Raw genomic sequence first — 14,213 nt, forward strand, 5'->3', positions numbered from 1 at the left:
ATCTTATTTTGTGTGCGCATGAATAGAGGTCAGAAGACAATTCATGAGGGGGTCTGGATGTTGAATCTAGTTTCTCAGGTCTCTTGGCAGGCATCCTTTCCAACCGAACCACCTCGCCAGCCCCCTTGCTTTTTTCTAAACACTGTTCTAGCTGTTTCTCTTCATATTATAATTGTGCAAAGTGGATACAATCTAGACACTTAGTAACAAGGACAACAATGTCAAGATGTTTGTCAAACCAGAATAACATAAACATTGAGAACTGTTACATGAGTAAAACTACGACATTGTGTGCACGAAGAGAGAGAAAATATATTTCACATAGCAAAAGGGTAAAAATAAACCAACATATTCTTGTTGGTTCAATGTGGGTAATGGAGGGCGATTTATTCTTTGCGTTTGCCCCGTTCTCATAATTGTACCAAAACAACAACAAAAAGTCAAATTAAGACAGGCATGACGCTTCATGCAAGTTAACATCAGTTCGGCGTCTTCCCACAAAGCTCCAAACTCAAGCGCTGTTCCAAGTGACGTTCTACATTCCTCAAAGACACCTGGAAACTGCAAGAATCAAAGGATTTCACGATGCTCGTAATTTGTGGGTAGTCTGTCATAATGAGCCTATTAAGAGCTTACGGGGATTAATAACTACTGTGTCTTTTAGAAGGTACGAGTTTAATAGCTTTCCACAGGAATAAACTTAAAAGGTATTTCCTAATTATTTCAGGAATCGGCATCTCGTTTAGAATAATACTTGAAGCAAGCACAGACGGTAGGAAAAGATGAAGCGTTCACAAAGACGAGCTTGCCTCCAAAGCCTCAACTTTCTGCATTGTCTACGGGCGGAGTGCCGAGCGCTGTCCGTCTCCAGTGTCCACAGGACGGACCTCTACTGGAGGAAACCTAGGGGCCGCAAGGACGCGCACAGCACAGACGCAATCTCCGCTGACGTTGCCGGCAGAGGAGAGGTGCGGGCCGGGACAGACGCGTTGGGCAGGAGCCCGGAACCGGCAAGGCCCGCCTAGACCAGCCCGCCGCAGTAGGAAGGCAGCAACCGCCGCGGCCCGCTTTGAACACGCCCACGCTTTGCCCAGGACGCAAGCACGCATGCGTCTTTCTAGCAGGCCAAAGACTTCCGGGAAGCTGACTCGGCCTCCGAGCGTTCACTTCCGCCCCGTCCGCGGAAACTGTGGCTGCGGTAGAGGGCGTTCCGACACCAGGGCTCTCGAGGCGGAAAACGTCCGAGGAACTGTCTGGCCTGTCTGTCACTTTGTAAACGTTTCCTGAGCGATTAAGCTAATGTCTCTGATTCACCTTTACTAACTGTTAACAGTAACAATTTGGAATGTCTTACACTTCTCTGTCTTGCCCCCAAATGGATAATAGCATGGAAATGAACGTAGTGAGAGGGGAAAAATCTTCAAAGGAAATTTTTGCAAAAATTCTTTAGACGGCTTTATTCTGCTTTTTGAAGAATGATTTATGTAAATCTGAAATTGGTTACAGTTCGGTATAAGCGTCCATTATTTACCCCCTACTTATCCCTTCCAAAAATAGGAAGGCTTAGTTCCCAAGTAAAGCACACCACAAAGAACAGGAGGTCAAAAGGGGACCTGGGGTACACTCGGGCGGGTTAAAGGCTTTCGGTTAATCAGCAGCAATAAAAGGCACGGAGGTGCTTTCACCCGCTTCGGGGCCCCAAGGAGAATCAGCTCCCAGCAATGCACGCTCAGGACCAGCACCGCACCCCTCACTCCCGCAAGTCTCTCCGCGCAAACAGTTTCCATACGGACCGTGGCTCAAGTCAGAGAGGCCTTCATCTCCGCTGGTTCCGCCCACTGGTTCCGGAAATTACATCAAGGCCCTCCGCGTCCCGCCCCCGGACGTAGGGTTTTTCTATCCGGATTCTTAGCGCGGACTCGGAGCGCCGCTTTTCTCTACGTGCTTTGCACATGCGCGGCTGCTTTTCTCTTATTCCTCCGCTTCCCCTGGCGTCCACGGTTCGCGGAGCCGCCGCCAGCGCGGCGGAGAAGTCGCGAAGTTCAAGATGGCCGCCGCGGAGCCCCCGTCGCTGCGGGAGCAGCCGGAGTAAGTGGACGGTGCGGGGGCTCGGAGCCGGGCCCGCGGGCCGCCGGACGGAAGGCTCCGGCGACCTGCGTGACGGGCGGGAAAGTTCAGGCCTAACGGCGACAGCCAAACTTTGCCTCTCCGCGCGCCGCGGCTGGTGCGGAGGGAGGCGTAGGAGCGGCCCCGGCTTTGCTGCCCAGGGGCCGCGGCTGTTGGGGCGCCAGCAGCGCGGCCTGCTGCGCGTCGTTGCCCCGGGAGGCGGTGGCACGAGCGGCCTCTACAGGTCCAGTTCGCGTGGCGGCCGCCGCAGCCCCGAGGTCGTGCCTTCCCGCTCCTCCCCCGGGGACGGTGGAGCTCTCTGGTCTCAACCCTCTGCAACCCCCGCGTGGGGCACCCGAGGGGCTCTAGCGGCTGGCAGGCCAAGCCCCACTTTCCTAATGCATACACTACCCTGCGGTCCTGCTGACGGCAAAAGCAGAGACGGAGGTGCTAGGGTCACACTTTTCGATTGTACCGGAAATTGTCTTTGCTGGCAAAGTCCTTCGCCCTCTTATCACTCTCACCACAACCCGGTAGATCTCTGCCCATTGGCAGCTTATCTCCAACTTTCAAACTTGAGGCAAAGGGAAGGTAGACTGCCTGGGTTTTGAGGCCTGACAATTTTTGCCTTAGTTTATATCCCTGTAGGAAGAAGACACATGGGGGAAGTATTGGGAATTATTGCTACTTTCAGTACTACGCTTTGTTTATAATTAAGCTAATGTGGAAGTTGAGACCAAGTGAACAACACATTCTTGAATAGGCAAAGACTAGTGGTTTTTTCTCTTCTCATGTTTATCCTAGGAAAGCTTAACTTAAAAGAGAATGGCATTGAAGACAGTGTTGCGACAGCATCCCCCGCCTCTTACATCTGCATTTATCTAGTGTTTCCAGCCTTCTTAGAAAAGCGTTTGATACCGTCTCCAGCAACTTGTAATAGAGGACAACTTTTGCTATCAAATAACTTGACTTCTTTGCTCAGAGTCTAGTCTTGGGTTCCCCTGTCATTTGCTTTACTCAGCTTGACAGAGAGTTCAGCGGTTTTTTGTTGTTTGTTTGTTTGTATTAAGTAGGCTTTGTTATGACATTTTGGCTTAGCAGAAAACAGACAGGGTTTTATGTAGACATAGCTTGTTGTCTCACAGAGTTCATGGTGTGGCAGTTACAGGATGTCAGTTCAGTACAAAGGATGTCTTCGGCTGTATAGCTGAGTGTTGTAGTAATCTGAAAAGTTCCTAGAATTAAGTCCATTTATTTAATTTGAGGGAAGAGTTCATTTTCAGAATGATTCAACTCTATTACATTTGCATGTTTAAATAATACTATAGTTATAAACATACATTTGTTTAGGCTCTGGCAACTGCACATAATACTGGTGATAGTTTTAGTTTACCCTCCCTTCCTCCACAGAAATTTTGCAAGTGGAATGTTTTTTTCTGTGTTCTATTTTCACTAATTTGAAAGTAATTAATGAAGTGACAATTTGATATGAAAGCAGGCACTATGTGTGTTGCTGACCATAGTGCTCGAACAGTGTCTAAATGGCTTGTAGTTACACTGAATAGCTTGTAGTTACAGGGAAGCTGTTCAAAATTAAAAAAAAATAAAGAATACATGTATTACAGAGTTTAAAAATTCCTCAAAGGCTCAAAGGGCTTTTGTTGTAATGGCCTGTGTGTTTGTCAGCTTCTTGTAGTTCATTAAAACAAAACTATTTGCAGTCATTAGTACTATTCAAATCACTCAAATAGTAGCTCATTAATTCTTGTAACAATACTGTTGAGGTAGATACTGTTATTGCTGTTATGGGTGGTGAAACTAACCTGGAGAAATAGTTTGCTCAAGATCACACTGTGATGCACATGTTTTAATTGTGCAATCTGGTTTTAAAGACCCTCTTCTGATGGTTGTACCGTGACTCTCTTCTCATTTGCCCTTAGGCTTGAAATAAGTTTTTGCTAGTGTCCCAGAAAGATCCTTTTAGGGTTCGAAGAGGAAGTAAGGATCAAACTCAGAGCCCTTTTGCACATGTTAATGAAAAAGTACTTTACCCCTGAGCCACATTCTCAGCCTGGGATAATTGAGAAGGGTCTGGTACTAGGAGTGAGCTCAGAACCTCACATATGCTAGCCTAAGTAAGCACTTTACCACAGAGATGCACCCAACTCCCATGAGGATTGCCTATGTCCTTCAGGCCAGCCTCCCAAGCATGCCCACCATTCCCAGCTAAGATGTATTTTTGATGTTATGTTTTAATTCATTAAAATTTAATTTCTAAATCATGATTTAGAAAATAGGGCAGAAGACAGGTCTGTAACTAATTGGTCTTTGGGATCCATTCTAACAGGTACATCAATTCTGCTTTAAAAGTATTTCAGTCTGTAAGAGAAAGTCACTTAACTACTCTCTTTACATTCACTTTGCTCAACATTAATATATTTTTTAATGATTGTCCTTTTAAAAAATAGTTTTCTAGATTGCTTGCCTCTAATGGATAAGTTGAGTCCTTCCAAAATAAATTATGACTATCCTTAGCTGGGCAGTGGTGGTGCCCACTTTTAACCTTAGCACTCTGGAAGCAATCTTTAGTTCGAGGCCAGCCTGGACTACAAAGTGAGTTTCAGGATAGCCCAGGCCTATACAAAAACCCTGTCTTGAAAAGCCAAAAAATTGTTAAAAAGAAAATAAAAATCTGACGCTAACTAGACATGATGTTACATATCTTTAATTCTGCCTTTAGGGAGGCAGTTCTCCTAGTTTCAAGTCAGCTAGGGGTATATAGTGAGACCCTGTCTCAGACAGAGCTGACTTTGAGCTGCTTATGATGGTGCATGCTTATAATCCTAGAACTTGGAGATCTGAGGCAGGAGGAATCAAAGTCCCAAGCCAGCCTGGGTTGCATTATTAAAAAATATTAAAAATAACAATGCTTGGTAATTAGTGACTTCATGTTGTTTTGTATTTATTGTGCCAGATCTTCCAAAGACCTAGGCTGCTTACAGGGTAAAACAAATGAGCAAACTGCTGAACCCCCTGTGTTTTAGATTGAGCTTTGATGTTGGGTAATGTGAGTAAATGTTAACCAGTCCTTATAGGTTATTAGAAAATACTTGTTTTAAAATATACTCGTTGTAAATGTTGATGTACATTCATTTGTTACATTGTAAAATGCAAATGTAAAGAAATAGATTTATGTGTCTCTGTTGTCCATGTAAACCAGTTTTCTTAACCAGCAGCCTTTTACTAAGCTTTAGGAGAAAGCTGTTGATAATGAAAGCTGTTTTTGCCACTTTATTTATATACCCATTTCTTGTGGTACTGTTGTAATTCCAAAGTCTGACATATGTTAGGTGCTCTACCACTGAAGTGCCCTTGGAACTATAAACTATAACGCTTGTTTTCTGAAGTTTGTTTGGAAAGATCAACTGAAGAAGATAGAAGTCTGTTGTATGGGTATATAGGATTATTTTAGTTAACATTGTTTATCCCAAGGTAACATTTCTTAAAAATCAGGAAACTGTAATTTGTAAAATTGTAGATTTCTTTTTAAAGCTAGATAATGTCATTTTTTAAAAAGATTTTATTAAGTATAGTATTCTGCCTGCATGTCTGCCTTCAGGCCAGAAGAGGGCACCAGATCTCATTATAAATGGTTGTGAGCAATCATGTGGTTGCTGGGAATTGAACTCAGGACCTCTGGAAGAGTAACTAGTGCACTTAACTGCTGAGCCATCTCTCCAGCTCCTAATGTCATTATTTCTAATGGAACTTATTTCATACCTAAAGTTAAATGCTATGCTTAATATTCTATTTCCACCATTAAAAAAAAAACTCATGATTTTTTTTGTGTGTGTGTGTGTGGAGGATTTGAATCACTTAGGTATTGCATATTAAGTACCAAGGAGTAATATGTGTGCACATAGAATCTTCTGAAAAGCACTCTTTGCTAAGGAAGCAAAAGTAAGGCTCTTATATAATTACTGTGACCATATTTCAATCACAAGTTTGTGTGTGGTTGTCGCACAAACCTGTGATTTGTCTGTGTTACTGATTTTTCCAGTTTTCATAGCTGAGGAAAATGGCATTAGAGGAGCGCCTTTCCCAGGGTTACAATAGCGGTGTTATGTTGGGACAGCACCTTGAGTCAGGTGGTTTGATTCTAGAAGCATCCCCTTTTGATGGTATTCCTTCAATAACTACCCAGTCATCTCCACAGACAGGGTATGTTTGCATAGGTATAATTGTCTAATATGTATACAATGATATCTTTCTTTTGAGCGGTCAGTTCATGCTAAACTCTGTTGTAATTAAGGGTTTAATATCTTTTTGGGTAGGTACAGTTGTTTTCCCCCATCTGAAATTGCAGACACCGTAAACTTGCCAAACCCTAGTCCCAGTACTGGACACACAGAAGCAGGTGGATCTCTGAGTTTGAGGCCAACCTGGTCTACAAAGTAAGTTCCAGGACAGCCAAGGCTACATAGAGAAAGCCCGTGGCAGGGGCAGGGGCAGGGGCAGGGATCCTTGCCAAATCCTCACTACTAGCACAGTAGTGAAGCCAAGTTTAACTGCAGCAGTCTAGCTTGGGGACTGCTTACTTTAATTTTAAGAGCATTTTGTGTCATGTGACTTATGGTTACTTTTGTGACTAAAATTCTTTACTATGGATACTTACATTTAAAATGAATGTTTTATCTTTAAAAAGATTAGTGTAATTTTTCTTGAGCTTTTCCCCCTAATCAGTCAAGATTCATGGAAAAAATTTGTGATTCAGGAACCATACTATATTTGGCCGGTATCGCCTCATACTCTACTAGCAAGAAATTGGCCCACATTGAAATGTGACCGTAAAGGACAGTTTTCTCTGCATATCTCTTTAATACCTTATCAGAAATTGAAGTTTTAGATTTCAGGGTTCCTTTTATTGATACCATGTAACGGCTGTATGTTTTCCAAGCCTTTGTTGTTGTCAACTGATAGTTTCTCACTCAAATATATTCTGTCTCCCTTGCCCCTTGCTACCAAGTTATAGGAAACTGAGGCCTGCCAGAGGGCAAGACTATGATGTGCCCACATCCTGCTGCAATCTCCAGAAATGGCCATGCTTTTCTGAACAGCCAAGCCAGCACTTTAACCTTGCTGTTTCTGTGCCTTTGGGTTCTCAGTGGACCTTTCCTTCTGTCTCAGACACTTATAGAATCACATACATATTGTCATCCAGAGGTGTTTCACTTGAGATCTTGGCCTCTGTTAGATCAGAGTCTTTCATAGGGTTGTGCACTGACACAGCCATCTGAGTGTGGTTTTCTCTACATGATGTGCTTGTGCTGCCCGCTTTCTGTATTCCAGGTGCCATTTCTCACCATTCTTTGCTCACTCTAGAATACTCTTACTGCATCTTTAGTCTTTAGCCCACATCCTTCTCAGTTAACATCTTTTCTTTAATATGCCCACTTAATAAATGAATTGGATTCCCCACACACATACACACACACCTCCTTAGCCCTGTGTTCAACAAAACACCCTTCTTGTCTGTTCTCAAAAATGGGTTTAGGTGATCCTTCTGTGTTCAAGACCCCCTTGTTTGTGTCTTTTGATGTTGGTTCTTCTCTAATGTTTTATGGTTGTTTGTGTGGTGGTTTTTCCCACTGGGCTGTGCTCTCCTTGAGGGAGGCAAATATGTCCTTGCACATTTTATTTTTTTTGTTCTCCTTGCTGAAAAATCTACATATAGTAGTAGGTCATTTAAAAATGTTCAGAGACTGATACATAGATTCATGATTCTTCCTTTGTAAAAAACAAACAAAAAAACTTACTCAAAAGCACCAGAAATATGTCATTTGGAGGCAGGTGAACTATGTCTTCCTCCAAATTAGTGTGGTAGGCTGAACCCAAGACTATCTCAAATTTGCCCTTGGATCCCATCTTGTAGGCAGCAGTGGTGGTGTGCCTTCAGAGGGAGAACTTACATGTTTGCTGCTTGTCAGAGCTATGACATTTGGTAGGATTGGTACATTCAACATGTTATTTCACTTAGAATGTTTTGAATTAACAGTGGCTAGGCTAGTAATCTGGAATTACTGAACACTTAGTCTTGATAAGTTGAGAGTCATAAACTATCAGTAAAACTCAAAGCATTTAAAACACAGAATATCCCTTAGTTCATTCTTTTTTGCATCCATCTGTGATAGGAACATAATTTGGGATAACAGTTTCTATTTGAAATTCAGAGAGTGAATAATTTGCACTACAAATACTGAATCAAATCCTGCAAAGTTTCTGGTATTAGATTACTGTTGACCTCCAGAATGTCTTTCCTTGTGGTTGTAGCTAGGGAGCTACAAACCAGGAGTCGTTACTCCTGTAGTTCTCCGAAGTCTTAGCCATGGGGATTTGTTTATATTGTTACCGACTGCTTATTTGGAGCATTCAGTATTAATCCTTGAGTTTTTTTTTTTTTTTCAAGAGGGGTGATTAGGTGAGATGTGTTCACAACAAGTAAACTGCTAACTAGTCTTATTGTAGAGACACCAAGTTTTGTGAGTATCAAGTTGAAGAGATGAGCTTCCCAGTATGTAAAAGAGAAAGTGGGCCTTTTGTTTTAAGTTTTGTGGGAAATGCTGGGTTGAAATCAAATTATTGGAGCTTCTGTGTAACTAAAATTAATGGGATTTTATTATTGCTGCTTTGGATTTCATTTCAGTTAAATGATTTTTTCATTACTATTGTTATAACTGATAATTGTTTTAACTGGATAAATACTGTGATTGTAAAATATGTTTCATACATTTATAGAATGGATGATGCTGATAATTCTGAAAAGAGTGTGAATGAAGAAAATGGAGAAGTATCAGAAGACCAATCTCAAAATAAACACAGTCGTCACAAAAAAAAGAAGCATAAACATAGAAGTAAACATAAGAAACATAAACATTCCTCAGAAGAAGATAGGGATAAAAAACACAAACATAAGCATAAGCATAAGAAACACAAAAGAAAAGAAGTTATAGATGCTTCTGACAAAGAAGGCCTGTCGCCTGCAAAAAGAACTAAACTTGATGATTTAGCTTTGCTGGAAGACTTGGAAAAACAGAGAGCCTTGATTAAAGCTGAGCTTGATAATGAGTTAATGGAGGGAAAAGTTCAGTCTGGAATGGGGCTCATTTTACAAGGCTATGAGTCTGGCTCCGAAGAAGAAGGAGAGATTCATGAAAAGGCAAGAAATGGAAATAGGTCCAGTACCAGGTCTTCCAGTACACGGGGAAAACTTGAAATTACGGACAACAAAAATAGTGCAAAAAAACGAAGTAAGAGCAGATCCAAAGAACGGACTAGACACAGGTCAGACAAAAGGAAAAGCAAGGGAACTGTTGACCTAGTGAGAGAGAAAGCAAACAGGAGTAAGTCCAAGGAGAGGAGAAAATCCACAAGTCCTTCCAAAAGAAGCAAGTCTCAAGACCAAGCAAGAAAATCAAAGTCCCCTCCCCTTAGACGGCGTTCCCAAGAAAAAATTGGGAAGGCCAGATCTCCTACTGATGAGAAGCTTAAGATTGAAGATAAAGGTAAAATAAAAGATAGGAAGAAATCTCCCATTGTAAATGAGAGAAGCCGAGATCGATCTAAAAAATCCAGGTCCCCAGTTGACTTAAGAGATAAATCCAAAGACAGAAGGTCAAGATCCAAAGAGAGAAAGTCAAAACGGTCTGAAATTGAGAAAGAAAAGAAGCCAATTAAATCTCCTTCAAAAGATGCCTCTTCTGGGAAGGAAAATAGGTCACCTAGTAGAAGACCTGGCCGTAGTCCTAAAAGAAGAAGTTTGTCTCCAAAACAGCGGGACAAGTCAAGAAGAAGTAGGTCTCCACTTCTCAATGACAGAAGATCTAAGCAGAGCAAATCACCTTCTCGAACTCTGTCTCCAGGTAGAAGGGCTAAGAGCCGATCCTTAGAAAGAAAACGAAGAGAGCCAGAGAGGAGACGACTTTCTTCTCCAAGGTAACTTATTCATAAAACAGTCAAGCTTTTAATAGTGCTTTATATTTTAGAGGAAAAAATATAGTGTGAAGATAATTTTAAATGACATGGCGATGAGTTTCATAATTTTAATGTATTAACACTGGAGTGTTTGATAGTAATAGTTTGACCATTTCTTTCAAACTCTTGGCTTAATTTAGCCTCTAATTTGTTCAGTCAACCATTTAAATTCAAGCAATTTATTATATCGGCATGGGATTATCTTAGCTCAGTGGGGGTCCTCTATGAACACATTTTGGGGGTTGTTGATGTATGAGCTCATGATGTAGCTGTGACTGGCCTTGGGCTTAATGTTCTCCAGCTTCCTAACTGCTGGGTTTACAGGCCTAAGTCAGTATAGTATATAATCAAAGAAATAATTTATTAGGATCATAGAACTAAATTTGGAGAAAATGGAAGAGGCTTTTTAGAAACTAACTATTGTGTATATAGGAATTGTGCATTATGAAATTGCCATAGGTGTTAGGTTTATTAAAAAGATGTTGGCTTGTAAAGATGATATGAATTCTAGTTCATTTCTATTGATATTAATGTGTTCAGTGTAACTAAATTAATCTTGAAGTTCGAATCATCACGTTCTGAGAACTTTCAAGAGTGTTTTCGAAGAGCCATCTTAATAGATTCGTTGCTCTTCACTTCTAAGTAGCCTTATATGAAAAATACTCGAATCTCCCGTTCCTTCAGCACTCAGCTTTGAGGCTGTTAGTTTTATTGATCATCTTTATCTGAAGTGTTTTAGTCATCCCAGTTTGCTTTTAGTTCAGTAGGAAACTGAAAGTTTTATAGAAGACCAAACATATTGTATATTCATAGCACCCCCTTTTTTTTTAATTGTAAAAGATATAGGCTGAAGAAAAGGCCAAATAATGCAGAAGCATGTAACTTCTTGGCCTCCCTATTCCTCTACAGTCTCTCGCATAAGTTTATATCCTGCCTGCTTACTTCATATGCATATTATAGTTAAATATAAGCGTTTTCTTACAAATGGAATTTTGTAATTTATATCAAAGTACTTATGGTATACCGTTTTTGGGGAAATGCTTTGGTGACAGTATGTAGGTTCATTTTTTTATATTTTATAACTTCAATAAGTTCCAGTGTAACTGTTCCATATTTTGCTCATGAACATTGAATGGATTTATTTTTCACTGTTGTGTGCAGAGATGTCTGTTGGTTACATTTGAAGCTTCTTTGTAGTATAATCACAAGTGAATTTGCCCAGTCTTGTTATGTGTACAGTTGTATCTTAGAAAGTTCAAGTTAACACTGACTTCACACCTATGCCAAGGCACAGGCATGCACACATACATACAATGAACAAACAAAAGATTTCTTAACCACAGAAATATCAATATGTAGACACTTCAAAATGAGAAAATAGGATATTATAACCCATTTAGATAAATTTCCTTTGAGTTGTACATCCAAAATTAGTTTCTTTTTAACATGAATAGCTTTAAATTTTTATATTCTGAGGTCATAGGAAATACTTTCATTGTATGCCTTCTGTAACACCATAATGCCAATGGGATCATATGACTTTAAATGATAATTCAAAGTAAGTTAATCAGAGTTGCCCTCATTAAGTTTGTGAATCTTATGCTCTTTACATGTCAAAAGGATTCTTTTAGTTTGTTCTTGTTTTCTCTTAACTTGCATTTGTTCCCCTTAAGAACGCGACCTCGAGATGATATTCTCAGTAGATGTGAACGATCAAAAGATGCCAGCCCCATCAATAGGTGGTCTCCAACCCGAAGAAGAAGTAGGTCTCCCATTAGAAGGAGATCTCGTTCTCCATTGAGACGCAGCAGGTCTCCAAGAAGAAGAAGCAGATCTCCTCGGAGAAGGTAAATATGATGGACAAATAATTCGCTAACCTTTGGCTCTTTTTGAAATTTAAGTTAGTTGTATTGGCAGGTTGTCCCACAGAATCATTTTTCTCTGAAACATTTTAATTTGTGATCCCATAGCCACCTTCTGCTAGCATGTGGTACTACACACCATTTTCCTTAGTTCAATTTCCTTTGAAATTTATGTAAGTCATTTAATGGGCTAGGGAGATGGCTTAGCTGCCCATCCAGAAGATCCAAATATGGGTCCCAACATCCATGTCACATGATCAAAACATGTAACTCCATCTCCAAGGGATCCAATGCCCACTTCTGCCTACCTGCGTGCACATGGTATAAAGGCACACATAACAAAAGGAATCTTTAAAATTGATAATGAATTTTTGTTTTGTTTTTCAAGATAGGGTTTCTCTGTGTAGCTTTGTAGACCAGACTGGTCTGGAACTCACAGAGATCCTCCTGTCTCTGCCCCTGAAATGCTGGATTAAAGGCATGTGCCACCACTGCCCAGCTGATAAGGATTTTTTTTAAACTAGCAAGACCTTAAAAAAAAGTTTGTATGAATAACTTGGTTTCTGATTAGGATTTTCTGACTTAAAACATCTCAACTCACTATTAGAAACCATTTTATATAAAATGCATTATTTATAGGCTAATCAAAAAGACTTGAAATCCATGCATACATTAACCTGAACTTATGCATGAATGAACATTTTTTGTCAGATTTTTAATGTTGTTTGAATATAGTTTAGAAAGATTATACACCAAAGGCTTACATGTTTCTGATGATTGACTTTTTTAAGCTATATTCCTAGAAATGAAAATACATGGTCAAAGTGCTTCTGTTCATATGAGGTTTTTGCTTTTGCCTAGGTTCTGAGCTGTCAATGTGTATAATTGCTGTGATCTCCTTCCTGAGCAGACTAGGGCAGGTGGCATTCCTGCTGCCATCCTCTCTGGCAGCTCTCTTATCTTCTCAGTTGTGGGTCCATTTTCTGTTTGTAGTGTCATCTTTTCATGTGTGCAGGTGTCCTAGATGGCCATAGGGCATTGGATCTCTTGGGACTGGAGTTACAGGCAATTAAATTATGGCAAGTTGTGGGCTTCCTGATGTGGGTGCTGAGAACTGAACCTAGGTCCTCTGTAAGTACAGTGAGCTGGACTGGAGAGATGGTTCATTGGTAAGAGCCCTCGATACTTTTGCAGAAGACTTGGATTTGGTTCCTAGCACCCACATGACCCACATGGTGGATCACAACCTTACCACTCCATTATAAAAAAATAGATTAATATTTCAAAAGAAAGCCTTAGGCTCACATTAGACTTATGCATGTTTGTCTTTCCTGTACCTAATGAGTAGTAGTGAGCCTTTAAGTTGGTTTTCTTGAAACATAACTAGGCCAATGGGGTAGAGGGTAGGCTTGCACAAAGCCTAAGTTAATCCCCAGATACTGGAGCATGTCAACTGAGAAACAGCTCTTGAGAGTTGTTTTCTGACCTCCATCCATATGCTTGTTCGACATGCACACATGCCAGTGTAAATAGTTTTTAAGACTTCATAAAGTGATACACCCTTTTTGGTGTGTGTAAAGTTACAAGTTGTGACAGGCACATTTAGTCACCACAGTCTAGGAAAAGATGATTTTACCTCTTGGTAATCAGCATCTCCTTTGACTCTAGCAACCATCTGTGTGTTCTGTCCTTGGAGTTTCAACTTAGGTTTCACAGAAAACTCTTACTTTTGAAGTTGACATAATTAGCAATACAGTTTAAAATAAGCATAGCTGGCATAAACAGCTTAGAGAACAAGTGTGATTGAGACCAAAAAGAATGCCATTTTTACTGTATTAATAAGTGTGTAGCTGGAGAGACGGCTCAGTGGATACAGCATGAATACCTGAGTTCACATCCCCCGGCACTCAGATAAAAAGCTGAGCATGGCCACCTGTGCCGATGACTGGCATTTGGGGGAGAGTCGGGAGGGTGCCGAGCACTGGACACTTTAGCTAAAAAGTCAAGTTTCTAGGTCATTGTGAGACCCTGTCTCTAGAAAGTAAAATGGAGGACAATAGAGAAAGACATCCTGCTTCAGTCTCTGCATTCTTATACCTTCACACACTTATCTACATACAAGATAATATATCCATACATCCAGTAGAGAACAATAGCCCATGAGTCACAACTTTGCTGTGAGAGTACTGGTAGTGTAGCTCAGTAGTAGAGTGC

At 40.7% G+C, this 14,213-nt stretch overlaps 1 protein-coding gene and 1 long non-coding RNA gene across 11 annotated transcripts in view; both read left to right on the forward strand.

Annotated features, from left to right (window-relative positions):
• The window catches only part of LOC121143601, a 70,823-nt gene extending 69,318 nt beyond the window's left edge, over positions 1-1,505 (forward strand). The window contains exon 3 of the long non-coding RNA XR_005880853.1: positions 728-1,505. This is a non-coding gene — a long non-coding RNA (uncharacterized LOC121143601). The remainder of the gene's footprint in view (positions 1-727) is intronic.
• A 393-nt stretch (positions 1,506-1,898) lies between these two features.
• The window catches only part of Prpf4b (pre-mRNA processing factor 4B), a 33,013-nt gene continuing 20,698 nt past the window's right edge, over positions 1,899-14,213 (forward strand). For 9 of the 10 annotated variants that reach the window (XM_040755807.1, XM_021225003.2, XM_040755809.1 and 6 more), the window contains exons 1-3: positions 1,900-2,088; positions 8,902-10,098; positions 11,811-11,984. In XM_040755807.1, coding sequence (XP_040611741.1) covers positions 2,048-2,088; positions 8,902-10,098; positions 11,811-11,984 — 1,412 coding nt within the window. In that variant the 5' untranslated portion in view covers positions 1,900-2,047. Of the gene's footprint in view, positions 2,089-8,901; positions 10,099-11,810; positions 11,985-14,213 lie in introns of all 10 variants that reach the window. The other variant, XM_040755811.1, reaches the window with a different exon arrangement.

Source organism: Mesocricetus auratus, unplaced genomic scaffold, assembly GCF_017639785.1.
Source record: "Mesocricetus auratus isolate SY011 unplaced genomic scaffold, BCM_Maur_2.0 Super-Scaffold_100013, whole genome shotgun sequence".
NCBI classification, from domain to species: Eukaryota; Metazoa; Chordata; class Mammalia; order Rodentia; family Cricetidae; genus Mesocricetus; species Mesocricetus auratus.